At 37.7% G+C, this 27,763-nt stretch overlaps 1 protein-coding gene and 1 non-coding gene across 2 annotated transcripts; both read right to left on the reverse strand.

The window, feature by feature from the left end:
* Positions 1-1,203: 1,203 nt before the first annotated feature.
* Positions 1,204-26,602, reverse strand: LOC140180105 (uncharacterized). The gene is made up of 9 exons (XM_072220501.1): positions 25,077-26,602; positions 24,581-24,977; positions 20,648-20,753; positions 3,816-3,994; positions 3,549-3,688; positions 3,344-3,440; positions 1,948-2,206; positions 1,514-1,637; positions 1,204-1,315 (listed from the first exon to the last, which is right to left on the reverse strand). The coding sequence occupies exons 1-9, from the start codon at positions 26,600-26,602 to the stop codon at positions 1,204-1,206; spliced, it is 2,940 nt and encodes a 979-aa protein (XP_072076602.1).
* Positions 7,940-8,047, reverse strand: LOC112761234 (small nucleolar RNA R71). The gene has a single exon (XR_003181639.1). It is a non-coding gene; the product is annotated as a small nucleolar RNA R71 (small nucleolar RNA).
* Positions 26,603-27,763: the final 1,161 nt, after the last annotated feature.

The following is a 27,763-nucleotide window of genomic DNA, read 5'->3' on the forward strand; positions in this document are numbered from 1 at the left end:
TATTAGTAGCATATTATATACAATCAATCTTTCAAGAAATTTAAGTAGTTAGAAGAGAGGAAAAATTAGATGAAGTTAAAGAAAATGTTGGTACATGTGTCATAGGAAGCTGAATATTTCAATACAACTTCAACACCACTATGCCAAATTATTCGAGATTTGACCATTTTAAGTTGTGCATCAAATGTAATCTCGTAATATAGCATTAAACCATTCTTCATATAAGAACTATGACAGATGTACCAATATTTTCTTAGTGCATATGAAAATACTTCAGCAATAAAAGGGGAATACCAAGTGAGAGGTAGTACACATCTCCTTCCCTAGTTTTATTTTGCCCTTCTCCCCTATAAAACTTCTAAATCAACAGACAACAATGATCATTTTTGAAAAAAGGTTGCATCTGACAAAAAGTATATAGGATTTATTATACAGTTCTCATAGTAATTAAGAATAGGACAATTATCAAGTATAGATAAACTAACCAGGTTATTGCATGAAGATGCAACATGCGGATCTCTTGGGCCGAAACCCTCTTTAGCTTCTTGTAGAGTAGCAAGAAAAATGTTTTCAGCTGCATCTAGTTGTCCTTGGCAGAAAAAGAACATACAATAGAGGTTGGTAGAGCAGGAAAAATTTTAAATGAAGAGAATGAAAAAGAAAAACAATAGGCAGAAACTGCTTGCCTTTATGAAAAATTCCCTCGCTTTATCAGTAAATACTCTCTATTTTGCTGTATGTGTTTTTGATACTACAGAACTATCCTCAACTTTTCTTAATCCAATTAAGTCATCATCTGGAGATGCTTCATTAGTTGGATCTTCTGCAAACACAGTGTTGGCACCGGTCCCTAGTACAATAGTTGCACATAAATAGCCAATTCAGTCGTGCACAATAATTCGTTTTAGTCACCTTCCAATAGTGATAATGAGTATCATACAATTTATTAGTAATCAATGGGATCAAGTTTTCAACAAATCCTCACTGTATTAGATACCATAAGATGTTTGATGTCCACAAAAATTCATAATAATCATTAATCAAATTAAACTCCAATATAGCACCATAAGGCTAATCTTTTTCAAATGGGTAATAAAGTTACACATAACATTGCAGTTTACAAATAATAATATTGCACCATTAAGCATTAGTTACAGAGGCATACCAATATTTCTAGATATAACAATCCATAGACAAGGATCCCTAAGATTCATCCTCAAGCCATTTGCTCTGGTTTGATACAAAGTTTAAGTTTCCCTGGAAGAGCAACACAAAAATAATAAGACAGTATACCTTAGCTGCTACCACAAATAACCTGCACATATACCAATGAAGCTTAGTTTTTATAATTGATACGCATAAAATCTCTTCACTATAATAGTATTATCTTAAAGCTATACTGTTATAGAAAAGCAATACATTTTTTATGCAAGTTATGTTCAATTAAGTTAATTGCCAAAAAATTTAGACCACTATATGTATATCACTTAGCTTGAATTTAAGAAATTAATACCACTGAGCCTGGAACTGGAAGATCTGTGTGCAAAATGGAAGAATCTCCTCAGTGTTTTCCATCAGAAGAAAGAAAACCTTGGCAGGAGCATCAGCAACTCTGAAAGCTTCTGCGGTTACCCGTACTAACCACAAGCTAGGAAAAACATTGAAAATTCAGCACAAGAAACTCAGAAAAGATGCACATCATGATGATGAAAGTGAAAATAGAAAGAAAAGGAAAAATACACAGTACATACAGTTGTTTCTGAACATGTTTGGGCCTCGAACCTCAAAGCATAGCATTATATGCTAGCGACTCAAAAAAGCATATTCAATAACAACATACACTAGAACCTCTCAAAGAACATACATACATCCTAAACACATTCCTCAATTTCTCCAATTTGAGAATAGAATTAGCTTCCTAAGATTACAGTGGAGAAAAACCCTAACCTGAGACATGATTGCAGCGGAGACAGCTCAGACAGAGCAGCGAGGACGTGAGGCATTGGCGAGCCGATGACAACCATCGAGCAGCAACGATGACCAGAGACGACTCAGGCAGCGCAAGGCAGAGAAGAGGGATTACAGCAGCGGCGGATCCGGCAGCGCAGGTAGAAATGGCAACAGCAGCACAAGTCAGAGATTTCAAAATGGCGGAGAAGAGCAGAAGATTCAGAACGGCACGGGTAGAAGAACACATCAGATTAGACTATAGCAAAATGTGATGCAAGCAAAAGAATACGGTGCCAGCAAAGTAGAACACGGCGCAAGCTTAAGCAGTGATGAACATGATGACGACAAGCATAGAGGAATGCAGAACGCGCGTCAATGTCGTTAAAGGGGAAAATTGAGTTAGGGTTAGGATTTTGATTCTGAAATGGTATGGTTCGAGACTTCGAGTTTTGTTTCTAAGTAATGGTAGTCAGGAATGGCACCAGATTCGATGGTCCCAGAATGTTTGGACCATTAAATGGTCCCATAACAAAACATATTTTTTTAAAGTTTTTAATAATTGATAAATAGTCTTTATCTAATTTTAATTACAAATTAACCCCATATATTTTATTTAATCATAAAAACTATTTTTTTATTTTATAAATTATTATTTTATCATTAATCTATTATGTTTATTAACAATCAAAAACAAAAATAATAATGAATTAGATCTTCCATTGATCGTAATAAACTTTTTGGCTATTCCAATTGATTAAAAGATTATATTTGATCCGTGACGTTCGTCCAGGACTATGAAATCGTGTTTCTTTGAAAATTAATCGATTGGATTATCAAAACAATCGATTGAATTTCAGGTTTTCCATAACTCAATCGATTGGACTACAGGTTGTTATCACAAAACAATCGATTGAAAATTGCAAGGCAGCATGATTTTCACAAAAATCAATCGATTGGTCATATTACCCAATCGATTGAACGATGACTAAAATGTGGGTTTTTAATAATTCAATCAATTGCTTATACTACCCAATCGATTGAATGTTTCAAAACAGCCTGAGGTCTCACAATTCAATCGATTGGTTGTGTTATAGCTAAATGGGTGATTGAATGAAGCAGTATAGAAATTCATGTGATGATGTACGGACGTATGAAGGTAAGATAAGGAATATGAATGTTTGTGAATCGATGAAGGTAAAGCGTCTTTTTTCACATAACAGAGAAGATATTATTCATCTTACAACTACAAGGGTCTAGAGTACAAGACAAGTTTGGACTTTCAGGAACAAGAAATCTAGCAGATAACAAGAAGATATTATTCATCTTAAATTTTTTTTATCAAGAAATAATTAATTAAACAAAAAGATAAAAAAAGGGGGGGGGGGTTACATACCTTCTTCGTTTTAGCCTCTCCACCACCTTGATCTTGGGGAAAGATGTAGGTCATGTTACAATCAGTAACAAAAAGGCTTTGAAGATTCACCAAATGTCTAGCAATAGAGAAAGACCATAGGCATTTTAAAAAATTCCAACACCCATTCACATCCAGGTGTATCAAGTTTTGAAAGGGAGAATAAGTTTGTTTGATAGTGTGGTACTTCTTGCCCAACTCTTTCAACTTTTGTAAAGGATAATTGCTTTGATTGATAGTATGGAAAGTACTCCATATTTGGTCACTCCATATGTGGTTGATTTCGAGCATAGACAACTCAATTCTCTCCAGCTTTGGAACTTCTATCTGCAAAACAATATGAATTTGATTTTCTCAAATTAATTTTCTTCCTTCGAGGAAAAAGAAAGTCAATTCTTCCAAGCTACTATTAAACAAAATTCAAAATGCACAAGAGAATCGAATTTGAACATACCTTACGATGAAATAGTGATTTGGTATCTCCTTCAGATGAAATATGATAGAATCCAATAAGCTTTGATAAAGATTGTAGTGTCAAAGAACGTAGTTTAGGAAGATTGGGAATAGGCTCTGTTTCATTACTATTATTTGTTTCCATGACAACAATCTCTTTCAAAGAGTTACATTCAGAAACTTCAATTGTGTCAAGAGCAGTTAGAAATCCAACCACAGAACTTAGGAAAACTTTTTTCAACATACCACAGAGCTCGATCTTTATGGTTTTCAATTTACTGAAGGAAGGTTGATGAGCGGATAATTTATACGCTTTTTGGCATTGTTTTTACATAGTTTTCAGTATGATTTAGTTAGTTTTTAGTATATTTTTATTAGTTTTTAATTAAAAATCACATTTCTGGACTTTACTATGAGTTGTGTATTTTTCTGTGATTTCAGGTATTTTCTGGCTGAAATTGAGGAACCTGAGCAAAAATCAGATTCAGAGGTTGAAGAAGGACTGCAGATGCTGTTGGATTCTGACTTCCCTGGACTCAAAGTGGATTTTCTGGAGCTACAAAAATCCAAATGGCACGCTTCCAATTGCGTTGGAAAGTAGACATCCAGGGCTTTCCAGTAATATATAATAGTCTATACTTTGCTTGAGTTTAGATGATGCAAACTGGCGTTGAACGCCAGTTCCATGTTGTAGTCTTGCGTTCAGCGCCAGAAACAAGTTGCAAAGTGGAGTTCAACGCCAGAAACACGTTACAAACTGGCGTTCAACTCCAAGAATGACCTCTCCACGTGAAAGCTTCATGCTCAGCCCAAGCACACACCAAATGGGCCCCAGAAGTGGATTTCTACATCATTTACTTATTTCTGTAAACCCTAGTAACTAGTTTAGTATAAATAGGACTTTTTTCTATTGTATTTATATCTTTGGATCTTTGATAAGTTTTATGCTATCTTAGAATTTCATTGGGGCTGGCCATTTGGCCATGCCTGGACCATTATCACTTATGTATTTTCAAACAGTAGAGTTTCTACACTCCATAGATTAAGGTGTGGAGCTCTGCTGTTCCTCATGAATTAATACAAAGTACTATTGTTTTTCTATTCAATTCAAGCTTATTCCTATTGTAAGATATCCATTCGCACCCAAGAACATGATGAATGTGATGATTATGTGACGCTCATCATCATTCTCACCTATGAACGCGTGCCTGACAAACACTTCCGTTCTACATGCAAACAAGCTAGAATGAGTATCTCTTGGATATCTAATACAGAGGACCGAGTCCGAGATATTGGAATCTTCGTGGTATAAGTTAGAACCCATGGATGGCCATTCTTGAGATTTGGAAAGTCTAAACCTTGTCTGTGGTATTCCGAGTAGGATCCGGGAAGGGATGGCTGTGACGAATTTCAAATTCGCAAGTACTGGGCGTAGTGACAGACGCAAAAGGAGGGTGAATCCTATTCCAGTATGATCGAGAACCTCCAGATGATTAGCCATGCAGTGACAGCGCATTGGACCATTTTCACAGAGAGGATGGGAAGTAGCCATTGACAACGGTGATGCCCTACATACAGCTTTCCATGGAAAGGAGTAGGAAGGATTGGATGAAGACAGCAGGAAAGCAGAGGTTCAGAGGGACGAAAGAATCTCTATACGCTTATCTGAAATTCTCACCAATGAATTACATAAGTACCACTATCCTATTTTATATTTTATTTATTTTCATCCACTATAATTTCTTAAAACAATTTAATCCGCCTGACTAAGATTTACAAGATGACCATAGCTTGCTTCATACCAACAATCTCCGTGGGATTCGACCCTTACTCACGTAAGGTATTACTTGGACGACCCAGTGCACTTGATGGTTAGTTGCGCGAAGTTGTGAAGTTATGTTTGGACCATGGTATTGTGTACACGTTTTTGGAGCCATTGCCAGGGAATCAATTTCGAACAACAATTTCACATCTAGATCACAATTTCGCACACCAAGTTTTTGGCGCCGTTGCCGGGGATTCTTCGAGTTTGGACAACTGACGGTTCATCCTGTTGCTCAGATTAGGTAACTTTCTTTTCATTTTCTTTTCAAAAAAAAAATATTTCTTCTTTTTCATTTTTCCCAATTAATTTTCGAAAAAATAAAAAAAAGATTAATAAAATCATAAAAACCAAAAATAATTTGTGTTTCTTGTTTGAGTCTAGAGTCAACTTTTAAGTTTGGTGTCAATTGCATCTTTTTAATTTTCTAAAAATTATTTTCAAAAATTTCATCCATTGCATTCTTCATGATCTTTAAGTTGTTCTTGGCCAGTCTTCTTGTTTGATCTTCATATTTTCTTGTTTTGTGTCTTTTGTTATTTTTCATATGCATTTTCAATTTGTTAGTGTCTATACATGAAAAATCTTTAAGTTTGGTGTCTTGCATGTTTTCTTTTCTTGAAAATTTTTCAAAAATAAGTTCTTGGTGTTCATCTTAACATTCAAAGTGTTCTTGGTGTTCATCTTGAAACTCATAGTATTCTTGCATGCATCTTTTATTTTAATCCAAAATTTTTATGTTTTGCATCAATTTTATGTTTTTCTCTCTCTTCATTAAAAATTCAAAAATCAAAAAATTATCTTTCCCTTATTTCACTCATAATTTTCGAAAATTTGATTTGATTTAGTCAAAAGTTTTTAAAATTTAGTTGTTTCTTATAAGTCAAATCAAATTTTCAATTTAAAAATCTTATCTTTTTCAAAAATAAAATCTTTTTTATTTTTCTTATTTATTTTCGAAAATGTTAAAAATATTTTTCAAAAATCTTTTTCTTAAATTTATCTCATAATTTTTGAAAATATTATCAACAATTAATGTTTTGATTCAAAAATTTCAAGTTTGTTACTTGCTTGTTAAGAAAGATTCAAACTTTGAGTTCTAGAATCATATCTTGTGATTACTTGTGAGTCAAGTCATTAATTTTGATTTTGAAATTTCAAATTTAATTTTTAAATCTTCTTAATATCTTTTCAATCATATCTTTTCTATCATATCTTTTTAATCATATCTATTTTCAAAATAAATTTCTATCATATCTTTTTAAATCTTATCCTTTTCAAAAATTTGATTTTAAAATATCTCTTCTAATTTCTTATCTTCTTATCTTTTCAAAATTGATCTTCAAATCTTTTTCAACTAACTAATTGACTTTGTGTTTGTTTCTTATCTTTTTCAAAATCACCTAACTTCTCTTCTCTCTCTAATTTTCGAAAATACCTCCCTCTTTTTCAAAAATTCTTTTTAATTAATTAATTGTTTTGAATTTTAATTTAACTTAATTTCAATTTTAATTTCCGAATTTTAACCTTAATTTTTATTTTTAATTTTTTTAAATTTTCGAATTCTTCTCTTCCTCATCTTATTCTATTTATTTATTCAATTACTAACACTTTTCCTCATCTCAAATCACTGCTCCTATCCTCACCCTTGTGTTTGGATTATCCATTCTTCTTCACTCCTATTCCCTTTCTTCTTCTACTAACAATAAGGAACCTCTTTACTGTGACATAGAGGATTCCTCTTCTTTTCTTGTTCTCTTCTCTTTCATATGAGTAGGAACAAGGAAAAAGGTATTCTTGTTGAGGCTGGTCCAGAACCTGAAAGGACTCTGAAGAGGAAACTAAGAGAAGCTAAAATACAACAATCCAGAGATAACCTTACAGAAATTTTCGAAAAGGAAGAGGAGATGGCAGCCAAAAATAATAACAATGCAAGGAGGAAGCTTGGTGATTATACTACACCTACTTCCAAGTTTGATGGAAGAAGCATCTCAATCCCCACCATTGGAGCAAATAATTTTGAGCTGAAACCTCAATTAGTTGCTCTAATGCAACAGAACTACAAATTCCATGGACTTCCATCAGAAGATCCCTACCAGTTTTTAACTGAGTTCCTGCAGATCTGTGAGACTGTTAAGACTAATGGAGTAGATCCTGAAGTCTACAGGCTCATGCTTTTCCCCTTTGCTGTAAGAGACAGAGCTAGAACATGGTTGGACTCACAACCTAAAGATAGCCTGAACTCTTGGGATAAGCTGATCACGGCCTTCTTGGCTAAGTTCTTTCCTCCTCAAAAGCTGAGCAAGCTTAGAGTGGATGTTCAAACCTTCAAGCAAAAAGATGGTGAATCCCTCTATGAAGCTTGAGAAAGATACAAGCAGATGACCAAAAGGTGTCCTCCTGACATGCTTTCAGAATGGACCATTCTGGATATATTCTATTATGGTCTGTCTGAGTTCTCCAAGATGTCACTGGACCATTCTACAGATGGATCCATTCACCTAAAGAAAATGCCTGCAGAAGCTCAAGAACTCATTGACATGGTTGCTAATAACCAGTTCATGTACACTTCTGAGAGGAATCCTGTAAGTAATGGGACGCCTCAGAAGAAGGGAGTTCTTGAAATTGATGCTCTAAATTCCATATTGGCTCAGAACAAAGTGTTGACTCAGCAAGTCAACATGATTTCCCAAAGTCTGAATGGATGGCAAAATGCATCCAACAGTACTAAAAAGGCATCTTCTGAAGAAGAAGCTTATGATCCTGATAACCCTGCAATAGCAGAGGTAAATTACATGGGTGAACCTTATGGAAACACCTATAATTCATCATGGAGAAATCATCCAAATTTCTCATGGAAGGATCAATAAAAGCCTCAACAAGGCTTTAATAATGGTGGAAGAAACAGGCTCAGCAATAGCAAGCCTTTTCCATCATCTTCTCAGCAACAGACAGAGAACTCTGAACAAAATACCTCTAATTTAGCAAACTTAGTCTCTGATCTGTCCAAGGCCACTCTAAGTTTCATGAGTGAAACAAGGTCCTCCATAAGAAATTTGGAGGCACAAGTGGGCCAGCTGAGTAAGAAAATCACTGAAACACCTCCTAGTACTCTCCCAAGCAATACAGAAGAGAATCCAAAGAGAGAGTGCAAGGCCATTGATATAACCAATATGGCCGAACCTACAGGGGAGGAAAAGGACGTGAATCCCAGTGAGGAAGACCTCCTGGGACGTCCAGTGATCAACAAGGAGTTTCCCTTTGAGGAACCAAAGGAATCTGAGGCTCATCTAGAAACCATAGAAATTCCATTGAACCTCCTTATGCCCTTCATGAGCTCTGATGAGTATTCTTCTTCTGAAGAGAATGAGGATGTTACTGAAGAGCAAGTTGCCAAGTACCTTGGTGCAATCATGAAGCTGAATGCCAAATTATTTAGTAATGAGACTTGGGAAGATGAACCTCCCTTGCTCATCAATGAACTGAGTAATCTGGATCAACTGACATTGTCTCAGAAGAAACAGGATCCTGGAAAGTTCTTAATACCTTGTACCATGGGCACCATGACCTTTGAGAAGGCTCTATGTGACCTTGGGTCAAGGATAAACCTCATGCCACTCTCTGTAATGGAGAAACTGGGAATCCTTGAGGTACAGGCTGCCAATTTCTCATTAGAGATGGCAGACAAATCTCTGAAGATGGCTTATGGACTAGTAGAGGACGTGCTAGTAAGGGTTGAAGGCCTTTACATCCCTGCTGATTTCATAATCCTAGACACTGGAAAGGATGAGAATGAATCCATCATCCTTGGAAGACCCTTCCTAGCCACAGTAAGAGCTGTGATTGATGTGGACAGAGGAGAGTTGGTCCTTCAACTAAATGAGGACAACCTTGTATTTAAAACTCAAGGATCTCCTTCTGTAACAATGGAGAGGAAGCATGAAAAGCTTTTCTCAGTACAGAGTCAACTAAAGTCCCCACAGTCAAACTCTAAGTTTGGTGTTAGGAGGCCTTAGCCAAACTCTAAGTTTGGTGTTGAACTCCCATATCCAAACTCTAAGTTTGGTGTTGGGAGTCTATAAAATTGACCTGATCACCTGTGTGGCTCCATGAGAGCCCACTGTCAAGCTATTGACATTAAAGAAGCGCTTGTTGGGAGGCAACCCAATTTTTATTTATCTAATTTTATTTTTATTTTTATTGTTCTTTCATGTTTTATTAGGTTCATGATCATGTGGAGTCACAAAATAAATACAAAAAATTAAAAACGGAATCAAAAACAGCAGAAGGAAAATCACACCCTGGAGGAAGGACTTACTGGCGTTTAAACGCCAGTAAGGAGCATCTGGCTGGCGTTCAACGCCAGAACAGAGCATAGAGCTGGCGCTGAACGCTAGAAACAAGCATAGAACTGGCGTTCAACGCCAGAAACATGCTGCATATGGGCGTTGAACGCCCAGAACAAGCATCACTTCGGCGTTTAAACGCCAGAAATGCATGCAAAGGCATTTTACATGCCTAATTGGTGCAAGGTTGTAAATCCTTGACACCTCAGGATCTGTGGGCCCCACAAGATCACTTCAGGATCTGTGGACCCCACAGGATCCCCACCTACCTCCACTCATACTCTTCCCTCTTCTCAACATTCATCCTCTCCTCCTAATAAACACCCTTCCCCAAAACCCTTCCCCAATCACCTCAAACTCTCTTCCCTATTACCCCTTCACCACTCACATCCATCCACTCTTCCCCATAAACCCTACCTACCTTCAAAATTCAAAATCACTTTCCCACCCAAACCCACCCAAAATGGCCGAACCTACCACCTCTCCCCTCACTATATAAACCCCTCCATCCCTCCTTCATTTCAACACAACACAACCCTCTCTTCTATACCTTGGCCGAATACACCTCCCCCCACTCTCCTCCATATTTTCTCTTCTTCTTCTTTTCTTTCTTCTCTTGCTCGAGGGTGAGCAATATTCTAAGTTTGGTGTGGTAAAAGCATAAGCTTTTTGTTTTTCCATTGCCATTGATGGCACCTAAGACCGGAGAAACCTCTAAAAAAGGGTACGGGAAGACAAAAGCTTCTACCTCCGAGTCATGGGAGATGGAAAGATTTATCTCCAAAACCCATCAAGACCACTTCTATGATGTTGTGAACAAGAAGAAGGTGATCCCCGAGGTCCCTTTCAAACTCAAGAAAAATGAGTATCCGGAAATCCGACATGAGATCCAAAGAAGAGGTTGGGAATTTCTAAACAACCCCATTCAACAAGTCAGAATCCTAATGGTTCAAGAGTTCTATGCCAATGCATGGATCACTAGGAACCATGATCAAAGTAAGAACCCGAACCCAAAGAATTATCTTACCATGGTTCGGGGTAACTACTTAGATTTCAGTCCGGAAAATGTAAGGCTGGCGTTCAACTTGCCAATGATGGAAGAGAACGCACGCCCCTACACAAGAAGAGTCAACTTTGATCAAAGGTTGGACCAAGTCCTCATGGACATATATGTGGAAGGAGCTCAATGTAAGATTGACTCAAAAGGCAAACCGGTTCAACTGAGAAGATTAGACCTTAAGCCTGTAGCTAGAGGATGGTTGGAGTTCATTCAACGCTCAATCATTCCCACTAGCAACCGGTCTGAAGTTACTATAGACCGGGCCATCATGATCCATAGTATCATGATTGGGGAGGAAGTGGAGGTTCATGAGATTATACCTCAAGAACTCTACAAGGTGGCTGACAAGTCCTCCACTGTGGCAAGGTTAGCCTTTCCTCACCTCATTTGCCATCTATGCAACTCGGATGGGATTGACATAGAGGGAGATATCCTCATTGATGAGGACAAGCCCATCACTAAGAAAAGGATGGAGCCAACAAGAGAGCCTATTCATGGATCTCAAGGGACGTATGAAGAAGCTCATCACCAAGAAATCCCTGAGATGCCTCAAGGGATGCACTTTCCTCCACAGAATTTTTTGGGAGCAAATCAACACCTCCCTAGGAGAATTGAGTTCCAACATGGGATAACTAAGGGTGGAACATCAAGAGCACTCCATCATCCTCCATGAAATTAGAGAAGATCAAAAAGCAATGAGGGAGGAGCAACAAAGACAAGGAAGAGACATAGAAGAGCTCAAGGACATCATTGGTTCCTCAAGAAGAAAACGCCACCATCACTAAGGTGGACTCATTTCTTGTTCTTAAATTTTCTGTTTTTTGTTTTTTTATGTTAAATGTTTATTTATGTTTGTGTCTTATTACATGATCATTAGTATCTAAGTGTCTATGCCTTAAAGTAGTGAATATGAATCCATCACCTCTCTTAAATGAAAAATGTTTTAAAAACAAAAGAACAAGAAGTATATGGTTTCGAATTCATCCTTGAAACTAGTTTAATTATTTTGATGTGGTGACAATACTTTTGTTTTCTGAATGAATGCTTGAACAGTGCATATGTCTTTTGAATTTGATGTTTAAGAATGTTAAATATGTTGGCTCTTGAAAGAATGATGACAAGGAGACATGTTATTTGATAATCTGAAAAATCATAAAAATGATTCTTGAAGCAAGAAAAAGCAGTGAATACAAAGCTTGCAAAAAAAAAAATAGCGAAAAAAAAGAGAAAAAGAACAAGCAATCAGAAAAAGCCAAAAGCTCTTAAAACCAAAAGGCAAGAGCAAAAAGCCAGTAGCCCTTAAAACCAAAAGGTAAGGGTAAATAAAAAGGATCCAAGGCTTTGAGCATCAGTGGATAGGAGGGCCTAAAGGAATAAAATCCTGGCCTAAGCGGCTAAACTAAGCTGTCCCTAACCATGTGCTTGTGGCGTGAAGGTGTCAAGTGAAAACTTGAGACTGAGCGGTTAAAGACAAGGTCCAAAGCAAAAGCAGAGTGTGCTTAAGAACCCTGGACACCTCTAATTGGGGACTTTAGCAAAGCTGAGTCACAATCTAAAAAGGTTCACCCAGTTATGTGTCTGTGGCATTTATGTATCCAGTGGTAATACTGGAAAACAAAGTGCTTAGGGCCACGGCCAAGACTCATAAAGTAGCTGGATTCAAGAATCAACATACTGAACTAGGAGAATCAATAACACTATCTGAACTCTGAGTTCCTATAGATGCCAATCATTCTGAACTTCAATGGATAAAGTGAGATGCCAAAACTATTCAAGAGGCAAAAAGCTACAAGTCCTGCTCATCTGATTGGAGCTATGTTTCATTGATAGTTTGGAATTTATAGTATATTCTCTTCTTTTTATCCTATTTGATTTTTAGTTGCTTGGGGACAAGCAACAATTTAAGTTTGGTGTTGTGATGAGCGGATAATTTATACGCTTTTTGGCATTGTTTTTACATAGTTTTCAGTATGATTTAGTTAGTTTTTAGTATATTTTTATTAGTTTTTAATTAAAAATCACATTTCTGGACTTTACTATGAGTTGTGTGTTTTTCTGTGATTTCAGGTATTTTCTGGCTGAAATTGAGGAACCTGAGCAAAAATCAGATTCAGAGGTTGAAGAAGGACTGCAGATGCTGTTGGATTCTGACCTCCCTGCACTCAAAGTGGATTTTCCAAAGCTACAGAACTCCAAATGGCACGCTTTTAATTGCGTTGGAAAGTAGACATCCAGGGCTTTCTAGCAATATATAATAGTCCATACTTTTCCTGAGTTTAGATGACGCAAACTGGTGTTGAAAGCCAGTTCCATGTTGCAGTCTGGCGTTCAGCGCCAGAAACATGTTGCAAAGTGGAGTTCAACTCCAAGAATGACCTCTCCACGTGAAAGCTTCATGCTCAGCCCAAGCACATACCAAGTGGGCCCCGGAAGTAGATTTCTACATTATTTACTTATTTCTGTAAACCCTAGTATAGTATAAATAGGAGTTTTTACTATTGTATTTACATCTTTGGATCTTTGATCAGTTTTATGCTATCTTAGACTTTCATGGGGGCTGGCCATTCGGCCAGGCCTGGACCATTATCACTTATATATTTTCAAATGGTAAAGTTTCTACACTCCATAGATTAAGGTGTGGAGCTCTGCTGTTCCTCATGAATTAATACAAAGTACTACTGTTTTTCTATTCAATTCAAGCTTATTCCTATTCTAGGATATCCATTCGCACCCAAGAACATGATGAATGTGATGATTATGTGACGCTCATCATCATTCTCACCTATGAATGCGTGCCTGACAAACACTTCCGTTCTACATGCAAACAAGCTAGAATGAGTATCTCTTGGATATCTAATACAGAGGACCGAGTCCGAGATATTGGAATCTTCGTGGTATAAGTTAGAACCCATGGATGGCCATTCCTGAGATCCGGAAAGTCTAAACCTTGTCTGTGGTATTCTGAGTAGGATCCGGGAAGGGATGGCTGTGACGAACTTCAAACTCGGAAGTATTGGGCGTAGTGACAGACGCAAAAGGAGGGTGAATCCTATTCCAGTATGAACGAGAACCTCCAGATGATTAGCCATGCAGTGACAGCTGATAAACCCATATTTTATAATATATTTTATGCTTAATTTGAGTGATTTATTCAATCTTTCATCCACTTATTCATATTAATTGCATGGTTTTACTTTCCCTTCCTTATTATGTGATGTATGTGAAAAACATGTTTCCTACTCTTTAAAATTAATTATTTTAATTACCTTTATTTTCATTCGATGCCGTGATTAGTGTGTTGAGTAGTTTTAGATCTTCTAAGGCAGGAATGACTCAAAAGATGGAAAGAAAACATACAAAAATGGAAGAAAAGCACAAAACGGAGTTTTTGGAGAAACTGGCATCCACGCGATCGCATGGGCGACGCGGACGCATGCCAAGCGCGAATCGATAGCGACGCAGCCGCATGACTGACGTGATCGTGCACCTTAAGCAAACCACATATGACGCGGCCGCATGACTGACGCGACCGCGTGACAAGAAAAGCTCCGAATAACGCGACCGCCTGACCCACACGAACGCGTGACAGAGGCCACGCACCAGAAATTGCAGAAAATGTTCCCAGCGATTTCTGAAGCCCTTTTTGGCCAAATCCAAGTCCAGAAGGGATAGACCAGAGGTTATAAAGTGTGGGAATGCATCCATTCAAGGGAGCTCGCCAATTTAGTTACTTCTCATGATTTAGGTTAGTCTTGAGAGAGGTTCTCTCCTCTCTCTCTTAGGATTCAGGACTTCTCTTAGTTTTAGGAGTGACTCTCAATCCCAGGTTTAATGTTCCTTTATTTTAAGCTTCCCTTTCACTTTTATTCATTCCATTACTTTAGTTGATTATTTACTTTGCCATTTAATTTATGAATTCTTCTATGTTCCAGATTATTTGAATTAATGTTATTTGAGGTATTTCAGTTTAATATTGCTTTCTTTTATTTATGCTATTATTGCTTTTACTCTGAAGACATCTTTATTCCAATAGATTTAATTTTTCCCTTTTGGTCTTGGTTAAGAAATCAGTAACTCACGAGTTATCTTAGCTCAATATAATTGATAACTGTTATCTTTGCTAATTGAACTGAACTTTAATAATCCCAACCTTTTCTTAGGAAATAAATAGGATTCGAAGATCAAGCTAATTAGTCCCTTGACTTTCCTTTGCTTTAGTAAAGGTCAACTAAGTGGAATTAAGATTCAATCTTCTTTATTATTGAGAAGGGTAACTAATCTGGACTTCCAATTTCTCATCCCTTGCCAAAAGTTTGCTTTACAGTATTTATTTATTTTTATTTGCCATTTAAATTATTTGTCATATTTGTTCCTCATTCTTGAAACCCCAAATTTACAATCTCCATAACCAATAATAAGAACATACTTCCTGCAGTTCCTTGAGAAGACGACCCGAGGTTTGAATACTTTGGTTAACAATTTATTTAGGGGTTTGTTACTTGTGACAACCAAAAAGTTTGTATGAAAGGACTTTTGAAGGTTTAGAAACTATACTTGCAATGAGGATTTATCCGCAAAATTTCTAGACCACGCAAAAGTTCCTCTCACCAAAATGGCGCCGTTGCCGGGGAACTGCTAACGTGTGCCTTATTATTGGTTATTGTAAATATTTTTCTTTTACTTGTTTATTTATTTCTGTTTTTCCTTTTTAATTTTATTTGCTACTATGAACTCTCACCCTTCTCTCTTTGAGTTTGGTTCTAACTTTGTTGAAGGAAATAGAAGTTACAGCAGGAATATGCATCAAGGTCAGACCAATCAAGGATGGATGGAGCCAAAAGGATCTAATCAACCCTTTAGGCAACAACACCCTCCAAGATATCATGGACAACGACCATTCTACAATGCATACCCAGCTGATAGATATGGTGGACAACCTTGTAACTACCAACAAGCCCCACCCCGTGCCTATAGACCATCCTCTCAACATAACCTCGAACCACCACACTCACAAGCTTCTCTTCACCATTCGCCACCACATGATCCCTATTTACCCCAGTTCTAATCCAATCAATCCCAAGCACCACCACTTTCCTATGTATCATGTCCAAATCCATCACCCCGAGAATCAGAGGTTCGCCTCAAGGAAACAGTAAATAAACTTCAAACAACCATTCGACAAATGGAGCAAGAAGTAATTCAATTAGCTTTTTGACGTTCAAACATTCAAGGACCAACCACAGCCCCATGTGGACAATCTAACGAAGAGTGTAGCATGAAGGAAATACTAGAAACTCCAGTGGACAAGACAGAGAATGAATTCGTACTAGAACAAGTAGAAGAAGCTGTCATTATGCAAGAAGAAGAGTTGGTTAAAGATCTAGGAGACGTTGAACCTCCATGGGAATTCAGAGCTGAAGAGAACTCCGTTAAGGACACTACAGTTGATGCTAAGGAGGACAGTACACAATCCCCAAGGCAAGTCGTTTATGAAGAACTCGACGGAATAACCCAGGACACAAATTCCCTTGATGATGATAGTCACAAGTCAAGCTCTCTTAGTAATGAACTTACATCCGCAAGTGAATTCTCTGAGATCGAAGAATCTTCCCCAAATAAATACGAAGATGATGCAGAGGTAGATTTCTCTCAACCTCCAATCTATGACTCGAGTGATGAGGAAGACACAGAAGACTTTGACCAGGACACAGATGCATTTGAAGAACCTTGCAAAGAAGTGGAGGAATTCACAGAAGAGCACAAGGGAGTAGAACTTACAGAACCACCAGAAACACCTTCCCCAAGGCCATTACCACCCAATACAAGCTTCAAGTGGGTACAATCCTTAACCTTTAACTTTACTTTTTCACTTGAATACGGTTTGCTTGAAACAGATGGCCAGCTTAGAGTTCTCTATGGCTTTAAGAGTAAGAGGGAAATGGCTCGTGCTCAGAGCTGGTGCACAAGGTTCAATAAGGTTCCACGCTTCAACTTGAAGTGCACGGATTGGTATCATGTTCAATTGAATGGATCTCGGAAAACGTTTGGTCACCATGGTGAGAATCTACTTTCTAAACCGCCCGGATGAAAAAGTATAGATCAAGACAGAGGCGGATTTAAAAGCAAAGTTTGGGATCCTGGAATCTATTCTGACATTCGTCATTCTGGGAGCCTAAAAATTTGTTTGAAGCTGCTCAGGAGCTTTACATGCCTAGTTTGGGACCCCGGAGGCTATTGGCATTCCAAGCATTGGTGGAGATTTTTGGATGAATTAAACATAAGCCGCCATAACAAGAAGCTCTTCCAATGTCCAACTTAAGGACTTTAACTAAAAGTGCTAGGTGGGAGACAACCCACCATGGTATGATCGTTCCTTTTGCACTTTTAATTTTATTTAGTTTTGTTTGTTTTTGAGTTTTATTTTATTCTATTAAACCTGGAATTTTGCATCGCATTCATATTAATCATTGCATTCTGCATACTGCATAAAAAAGGGTGCGCGACACGATCGCATCACTCATGCGATCGCGTCGTATTGCGAAAAACACTACCCACGCGACCGCATCATCCATGCGGCCGCATGATATGGAAATCGGCGTAAGGATCCAACGTCCAGAAAGTTGGGCTGGAATCGTGCGGCCATTGTGCGTTTTGCACAAAATGCCCACGCGATCACATGCCCCATGCGATCTCGTCACTTGCACACAACCAATCCCACGCGACCGCGTGAGTGACGCGATCGCGTCGCATGGATTACACAAGGCCGCAGAAGGAGACAGAGAGTTGTGCGGAAACGACGCTGGATTCATGCGTTTCGCACAAATTCCAGCGACGCGATCGCATGCCCCAGGCGATCGCGTCATTCAATCTTTTTTGCCCTCCATTAGATCGCGTCATCCACGCAATCGTGTCACCCCCCATTTCGCTCCAGCCACGCGACCGCGTGCCCCACGCGGCTGCGTGGTTTCAAATTTATAACCCCCCAACCACGCGAACCCTATCAGTCGCGCCTCCCTGAAACACTCTCCTCCCTCTCTTCCTCTCCAATCCAACCACCACCATCCAGCCACCATCACCGCCACCCCCAGACGCCGCCGCCACCTACCCCTCCTTCCTCCTCCCCCTTCTTTCTTCTTCTTTCTTCTTCTTTCCCCCCTCTGCCACTGCCCCTTCGCAACCACCACCCACCGCCGCCGCCCGTCCCAGCCGCACCCCCCGTCCACCACACACACCTACCCCCTCCCTTTCCCTCTTACCCCCTACCCCATTACCCATCCCTCCTTTCCCCCCTGCCCCGAATAGCCGTGCCCACCACCGCCAGCCGCCGCGCCATCCACTGTTACCACTACCCCCAGCCACCTTTCTGCCCACTCTCCTTATCCGGCCTACCAGGTTCTGACGAATGCCACCCTTCTATCCTTAGTCGTTATTTCAATTTTTTTCTGTTTATGTTCATGTTTAGGCTAGTTAGATATACATGTTGTAGTGGATTTTAGGTTGTTAGGTAGCCTAGGATGTGGTTAGTGGATTTAGGCCTGTTTACTTGCACTGTTCATGTTTCTATTTTATCCAATTTGTAATTCTGCTGTTGCTGTGATGTTTGTAATGTTCATATGCTGTGATTTCTTGTTTCATGCTGCTCTTTACACTGAATTTTCATGTTTATATTCCTTATATGTAATTGCAAGCTTTAATTTTAATTCATATGAACTATTTGATTGTTGTTTATTTTCCGGGACAATCCAATTTTAGCCGAAATGCTGCCCAAATTTCTGTAAACTATTTTCATTCATGTTTTGGTTTTGGCATTTTGAAATCTGCTTTCCTCTGCTTTACCCAAACCCATTCTTGAATGCCAGGCACGCATTCTTATTCTCTTTGATTTCCTGGTTCATATATTGCATTTTTGATGTTTGATTCCAATTTTTGCTATTTCTATATCTATTTGAATCATCATCAACCTGTTTTTCCTTGTTTGGTTATGAGTTACCTATCGCTTCTAATTATGAGTGCTTGTTACTTAGAAACTTATCCTTATGCCACTTACCTTAACCCATTTTTCATTAACTCACTAATTCTAATTTCCTGAACTCTTTTTTTAATTCTAACCAAACTAACCTTTTAAATTCTTTTTTCTGGTTTTTCACTTTCTTTTAACCCTCTAACCATGGCATACTGATAATTTTTCCTACTTAACATGCCTTCTATTACATTTTGGATTGTAAATTTTTCCTTTCGAATTTTTAACTCCTATACAATCCTTAATGCACATTTCCTTAACTCATTCACCTCATTTTAATTCTCCTTTGCCACTGTGTGTTTCTTTTGACTATTTGCCTATTTGTTTTCCTATTTTTTTTATATATCCTGGTTTTCTGTTTTTCAGGATGTCAGATACCCATAGAAAGGGAAAAGGAAAGGCTACCACTGGCAAACATAAAAGAGGAGAATCCTCTATGTCTATCATAGATCTCATGCATGATGCCTCCTGGCGGGAGAAAAACTTCACCCCGCAGGAAAAGGCCGACCAGTTGCTCCCTGCTAATGACCCAGTGAAGTTTGCAAACCGATACTGTGAGCTAAAGTATCCGGTGTTTGCAAACTCCAGGAACCTATACCTGGAGAGGACTCTGAAGATCCCAGAAGAACTCCAGCAATACACCTCTGATCAGATCAAACAAAGAGGCTGGTTCTTTCTAGAGAGAAACATGTTTGAGGTCAATGCATCTTGGGTAAGGAAATTCTACTGCAATTACTTCAAGACTTCCCTAGATGTAGTGAACCTTAGGGAGAAGCAGATTCTGGTTACTGAAGAGGCAATTGAAGATGTTCTGAAGCTTCTGCCTAAATCTGATCAGCCAGATGGTTATCAGAAAGCTGAGGAAGACATGCGCTTTCTGAAGCTTGATTGGGATGCAGTCAAGGCGAGGATTGCCCTTGACCCGACCGTTCCTTGGATTATGGGTCAGAATACCACCATACCCAAGGGAATCAAGCGGGCATACTTGAATGATGAGGCTCGGATGTGGCATCAGATACTTAGCAACTTCATTATGCCGAGTACTCATGAGACGGATATACCAGCCGCTATGATCATCCTCTTATGGTGTGTGATGGAGGGTAAGGACCTGTACCTGCCACGATTTATCCGGTTCTACATGGCCAGGGTCCACGTCTGAGGCACTCTTTCCTTTCTATATTTGATCACACAGCTAGGCCGTCGAGCTGACGTGCCTTGGGAGGATGCTGATGAGAGGCCACCTGCTGCGGAATGTAAGAAGATTATCCCGCACAATAGGAACTTTCTGGCCTTGTCCTACAGACCTCCAGTCCTCACTGCTCCTGGTGACATAGCCACACCATCTGCCAGCCCCTCTTCCTCCACAGCTACACTTGCCACCACCACTGCACCTCCACCTGCCCCAGAGCCCATCTATTATCTAGTGCACTGCCTGTTTCGACGGCTTGACCAGATGGAGTGTCGCAACAAGCGACGCTATGAGCACCTGAAGCTGATGATACGATCTGGTGACATCCCCTTCGAGCCTGACACACCATCCGAGGCATCTGAGGAGGAGGCGGATGCACCCGAAGCAGAGACCCACCCACAGCAGGAGGCGGAGCAGGCAGGCACCCAGCAGGCAGCACACCATCAGGAGGCTCTGCCCCAGATTCAGGCTGTAGACCCTGAGATCCCTCTTCAGTCAGCACCTGCCGCACAGCAGCCAGACCCTCAGATCACCACCTCAGAGACCCCAGCTACCCACCCTTCCAGTGATGACACTCCTTCACACCCTGCTTGAGTGAGCATCGGGGACGATGCTACATTTTAAGTGTGGGGAGGTCGCCATCTCTGGCGTTCTTTTTGGTGAACCACTACATACTCTATTTATTTATTTTGCTAATTTTCTGTATTTTTCTTTTTATTTCTATTTTGCAGTACTTATACATTGCTATTTTTATGTATTTATACTCTATTTCTGCATTTTACATTTTTAGTTCATACTTTAGCCACTTAGTTTAGTTGCAATTCTAACTTATTAGTTATAGAAATTGTGGATTGATTAGTATAGTTTACCCTTTTTAGCATAAGATAACTCGGAATAGATTGAAAAGAAAAAGGAAGTAAACTAGAGACTTTAACAGAATCAAAACAACCCACACCTTGTATATATAGCATTAAATGTTAGTTAATTAAACAACATTTCATCAAGGAGAAACACTAGAACTTTAAAGCCACCTTAAGTTTACATTGAGAATAATGGGAATTTTTAACTAAACCTGCATGACATACATAATAGATAAATGATTTTTGAGCTAGAGAACACATAGCCTGTGAGTTTAGAGCTTAATTGTATGGTTACATTCAAACCATAATTTTTATTCCTATGTGTTCCGCCCTTCTTTTATATTCTGGTGTTCTTTACTTTGTTTTAATCTATATGTCCGATTATAGAATGTAGATACATACCAAGAGAGTGATTGAGGCCATTATTTGATTTTAGCTCACTTATCCCAAAATAGCCTACCCTATACATCACCCTTGTTAGCCCCCTTGAGCCTTTAAATCCCCTTTTATTCTATTAGCCGCATTACTAGCCTTAAGCATAAAAATAAAATAAAATCCCAAGTTGAATCCTTGGTTAGCTTAAGATAGAAAATTATGTATAGTTTAAATGTGGGAAAACCTATTGGGAACATGGATGATGAAAACAAAAGGTAGAAAAGTTGAAAAGAATAAAATAACTCAAATAAAAAGTTTTGGGAAGTATGCTCATATAAAATCAAAATAATTGAATTACCATGTGCATTAAAAAAAAATTTGTTACGAATAAAGGGGACACAAAAAGAACTCCCCAATTATGAAATAAAGCAATGCACATGGGATAAAAATAAACATTAAGGCATGAGCATGTAACATCAAAAGTGGGAAAATATGGAAAGTAGGTAAAGAAGCTTTGATTTAGAAAGTATGTATGTTAGGTGAGATCTTAGTCTAACTAAGGATTCACTTATTAGCTCACTTAGCCTTATACATATACCCTTACCTTTACCTTGGCCCCATTACAACCTTGATTAAAGACCTCATGATCTTTGGTATGTCTATATTCTATAATTGTTGATTGGTTAGATGAAGAACAAAGTTATGGAAAGAAAGAATAAAAAGAAGAATAGAGTGATTAACCCAATAAACACTGAGTGATTAGAGAGTAAACACAAAATCCAGTGAGGGTTCAAGAGCTCATTAACATATATCTCTGCTTAAATTATTAATTGTCTTGCAAGTTTTTAAAATGTTTTTCTCTCCCATCTCAATTGTAAGGGCACTTTATCACTATCTAAGGCTTGGCTATATATATATATATACATGACTCCTTGAGAATGTGAGTTAATTCAACTACATGCAAGCTTTATATTCAAGTGAATAAAAATTAGAATTGCATGATGCATCATTCATCTAGGTAGTTGCATTTAGATTAGATTGCATTGCATGACATTCCACCACTTTAACCTTACTTTTTACCTTGGATTTAGCATGAGGACATGCTATTGTTTAAGTGTGGGGAGATTGATAAACCCATATTTTATGATATATTTTGTGCTTAATTTGAGTGATTTATTCAATCCTTCACCCACTTATTCATATTAATTGCATGGTTTTACTTTCCCTTCCTTATTATATGATGTATGTGAAAAACATGTTTTCTATGCTTTAAAATTAATTATTTTAATTACCTTTATTTCCATTCGATGCCGTGATTAGTGTGTTGAGTAGTTTCAGACCTTCTAAGGCAGGAATGACTCAAAGGATGGAAAGGAAACATACAAAAATGGAAGGAAAGCACAAAACGGAGTTTTTGGAGAAACTGGCATCCGCGCGATCGCATGGGGTGACGCGGACGCATGCCAAGTGCGAATCGATAGCGACGCGGCCGCATGACTGACGCGACCACGCACCTTAAGCAAAACACATATGACGCGGCCGCATGACTGACGCGACCGCGTGACCAACGCGGACGCGTGACAGAGGCCACGCACCAGAAATTACAGAAAATGTTCCCAGCGATTTCTGAAGCCCTTTTTGGCCCAAATCCAAGTCCAGAAGGCATAGACCAGAGGTTATAAAGTGTGGGAATACATCCATTCAAGGGAGCTCGCCAATTTAGTTACTTCTCATGATTTAGGTTAGTCTTGAGAGAGGTTCTCTCCTATCTCTCTTAGGATTTAGGACTTCTCTTAGTTTTAGGAGTGACTCTCAATCCCAGGTTTAATGTTCCCTTATTTTAAGCTTCCCTTTCACTTTTATTTCATTCCATTACTTTAGTTGATTATTTACTTTGTCATTTAATTTATGAATTCTTCTATGTTCCAGATTATTTGAATTAATGTTATTTGAGGTATTTCAGTTTAATATTGCTTTCTTTTATTTATGCTATTATTGCTTTTACTCTGAAGACATCTTTATTCCAATAGATTTACTTTTCCCCTTTTGGTCTTGGTTAAGAAATCAGTAACTCAGGAGTTATCTTAGCTCAATATAATTGATAACTGTTATCTTTGCTAATTGAACTGAACTTCAATAATCCCAACCTTTTCTTAGGAAATAAATAGGATTCGAAGATTAAGCTAATTAGTCCCTTGACTTTCCTTTGCTTTAGTAAAGGTCAACTAAGTGGAATTAAGATTCAATCTTCTTTATTATTGAGAAGGGTAACTAATCTGGACTTCCAATTTCTCATCCCTTACCAAAAGTTTGCTTTACAGTATTTATTTATTTTTAATTGCCATTTAAATTATTTGTCATATTTGTTCCTCATTCTTGAAACCCCAAATTTACAATCTCCATAACCAATAATAAGAACATACTTCCCTACAGTTCCTTGAGAAGACGACCCGAGGTTTGAATACTTCGGTTAACAATTTATTTAGGGGTTTGTTACTTGTGACAACCAAAACGTTTGTATGAAAGGACTTTTGAAGGTTTAGAAACTATACTTGCAACGAGGATTTATCCGCAAAATTTCTAGACCACGCAAAAGTTCCTCTCACCAACAGCGCATCAGACCATTTTCACAGAGAGGATGGGAAGTAGCCATTGACAACGATGATGCCCTACATACAGCTTGCCATGGAAAGGAGTAGGAAGGATTGGATGAAGACAGCAGGAAAGCAGAGGTTCAGAGGGATGAAAGCATCTCTATACGCTTATCTGAAATTCTCACCAATGAATTACAAAAGTACCACTATCCTATTTTATATTTTATTTATTTTCATCCACTATAATTTCTTAAAACAATTTAATCCACCTGACTGAGATTTACAAGATGACCATAGCTTGCTTCATACCAACAATCTCCGTGGGATTCGACCCTTACTCACGTAAGGTATTACTTGGACGACCCAGTGCACTTGCTGGTTAGTTGCGCGAAGTTGTGAAGTTATGTTTGGACCATGGTATTGTGCACACGTTTTTGGAGCCATTGCCAGGGAATCAATTTCGAACAACAATTTCACATCTAGATCACAATTTCGCACACCAAAGGTTCTGTGAATGATTGATGAGAGCAAATTTGCTTCATCTTCCTGAGCTTGTAGAGATGCAATGACTCCAATTTCAGAAAAGCATTCTCCAGATAATTCTCCCTTCTTTTTGGACCGATGAGACACTGAATATTGGAATTTCTTGCAATGGTTAAATGTTTAAGATATGAAAACCCTTGCAAATTCAGTTCATAGAAAACATCTTTGACACTGTTAAGTTTTTCCAGCAACAAAATTTCTACTCTTTCAAACAATATTTTGATTGCCTCATGGGAGTGAATGTCAAAGCCATCCTTTTGATATATTGCCAAACATCTTGACAAGTCATACTTATTTGGACTTTGGAAATCAGGCTTTGAATATCTGATTGAAGAACCAATTGTAATCTTGTAGCTGTATAACTTGTCAAAGAACAAATTCTTGGGCAAATAAGAGACACTTGGGATTTATAGGTCTAGATTTGTTAATTGATCCAAATCTCCTAACACAGACAGACTAGCATTTTTACTCTGGTGTTTCTGTTTGCCATCATCAACCTCCCATTGGAATGGAATGTTTCTCATATACAACTCTTCTAGTCTAGTCAAACTTGACATTACACAATATGGAACTATTCTAAGCTTGTAACAATTACTTATGTCAAAGATTTGTAGCTTAGATAAAAGACTTAGTTTATCGGGCAAGATTCTAATGTCAGATCCTAAAAAACTAAGTATTCTTAAATTCTTTAACTCTCCTATGAGTTCTAATTTCTCACTTAGAATGCATTGCTCCAAACAAAGCATCCTAAGATTTGTGAGGCATTTAATTGATGAAGGCAATGATGAAAGATTGACACCAATCAAAATCAACACCCTAAGCTCTTTCATTTCTTGAAAGAAACTATCTGGTATTTCTAAAGATAGATCATTATTTTCAATATGAAAGACACTAAGTGAAGGGCATTTTAGGCTATTGGGAAATTCTCTAATGAAGTCACAATGTTTTAAGGAAATAACAGTGCATCTTTCCAGTTCATCCTTGCTAGGCCATTCCTCAAATTTTCCTTCAGTCATCGTGAACACGTGTCTCTCCTCAAATGATATTGACAGAGCTGCATCGCGAACAAGATTTTGCATTGTGAAACGATTGCTGGAATAACTGTTAGACAACAGACCTGCATCTTTTAATTTTGCAAGTAACATTTGTACTTTGTCTCTAACTTCCCATACTGAGTAGACGCCTTGAAGAAAACCCAAACCAATACAATATTTCACCAAATCAGCAACCAAAGCATTGTGATCCATACGAGCACAAAGTAAGAATGTAAGCTTGAGCTCTTCATTTTCTAGAAGCCCATAACTCAAACTTGTAGAATACTCAAGTGCTGCGTTTGGATTTTCAGCTGCAAGCTTTGCAAGTTTTCCAAGGGTATCCTTCCAAAACAAGTGGTCCTTCTGGTTCTTCAATGCCCTTGCAGTTGTCACTAGTAACATAGGCAAACCATTACACTTCTCGGCAATTTGATCAGGAGCATATTTTTTTAGTTCGTCAACATTTTTGTCAGCTATTGCAGCTGTCTTCTTGAACAATGTCTCTGCCTCCTTGGAATTTAAGAAGTTTATTGAAAAAATAGAGGCTGCTTTCACATCCATTTCAGTTAATACTTGTCTCAGCTCATAAATCAATAAAATCTTGTACCCCCTGTTGTGCTCTTTTAACTTGCTAGAGGCATTGACGAAGGAGGTTTTTGCTTTCTTATCCTTCTTATCATTAGTAGCAGGTTTCTCAGTTTGCTTATTATCCTTCAATTCAGGATTTTGGTTGTGAACCATAATGGCAGAAGATTCTTCTTTTGTTTGTAGTGGGATTCCCAAAGCAGAAGATTCTTCTTTTGTTTGTAATGGGATTCCCAAAGCATTCAGATCCAGTTTGTCATACAGATCATCCAGGATTATAAGGATGTTATCCTTCTCATTCTTCAGCCTCTCTTGTATGCTAGTTGCTCTTGCTTCCTCACTTTCATCTTCCAACTTCATTCCTAGCATCTCAGCAATTTAGCCTTGAATCTTCTTTGTATCATGACGTTTTGTCACGTTCACCATGATCACCGTATCGAACAACTTGTCAATTTCCTGAGCTTGTTTGGCAGCCTTTATCACTAATCAATTAAATTGTGAGACCTCAGGTTGTTTTCGATTGGGTAGTATAAGCAATTGATTGAATTATTAAAAACCCACATTTTAGTCATCGTTCAATCGATTAGGTAATATGACCAATTGATTGATGTTTGTGAAAATCATGATGCCTTGCAATTTTTAATCAATTGAGTTATAGGAAACCTGAAATTCAATCGATTGTTTTGATAATCCAATTGATTGATTTTCAAAGAAACACGATTTCACAGTCTTGGACACGGATCAAATATAATCTTTTAATCGATTGGAATAGCCAAAAAGTTTATTACGATCAATGGAAGATCTAATTCGTTATTGTTTTTATTTTTTATTGTTAATAAACTTAATAGATTAATAATAAAATAATAATTTATAAAATAAAAAATAGTTTTTATGATTAAATAAAATATATGGGGTTAATTTGTAATTAAAATTAGATAAGGACTATTTATCAATTATTAAAAAACTTAAAAAATATATTTTGTTATGGGATCATTTAATGGTCCAAACGTTCTGGGACCATCGAATCCTTTGCCGTTAGGAATGTGATGAATCAATTATTGCTTGATGTATTTTGTGCTTCTTTTCTTGTTTTTGGTTGAGTTTCAAAGGAAAAGAATGATTTTAAAAAATAAATAAAATAAAAATTTTAGTGAAATAACTTTAGACAACACTTAGAAGGAGAAGTTCATTAAACATTTAAAGGCAACTCTTAAAAAGTATAATAGATAAATACTATAAATGTTACCTATTTAATTTATAAATCAACGCTTTTTCACATGTATTATAAATTGATCAAAGAGAACGTTTGCAGTATGTTGGTTAACAAAGAGTTGCAATAATTTTATTTCTTTGCAACAAATGTTAAATGTTGCTTTTGACCATTTTAGACAACACTTTTTAAAAGTTACTTATATTATATGTTGCAATAGTTCAAAAATGTTATAGTGTTGATTTTTATTTAATAAAATCTAATAATTTATAAAAGATAGTGTATCTAATGCACACAAAATAGTTAAACTG

The sequence above is a fragment of the Arachis hypogaea genome, chromosome 16, assembly GCF_003086295.3.
Source record: "Arachis hypogaea cultivar Tifrunner chromosome 16, arahy.Tifrunner.gnm2.J5K5, whole genome shotgun sequence".
NCBI classification, from domain to species: domain Eukaryota; kingdom Viridiplantae; phylum Streptophyta; class Magnoliopsida; order Fabales; family Fabaceae; genus Arachis; species Arachis hypogaea.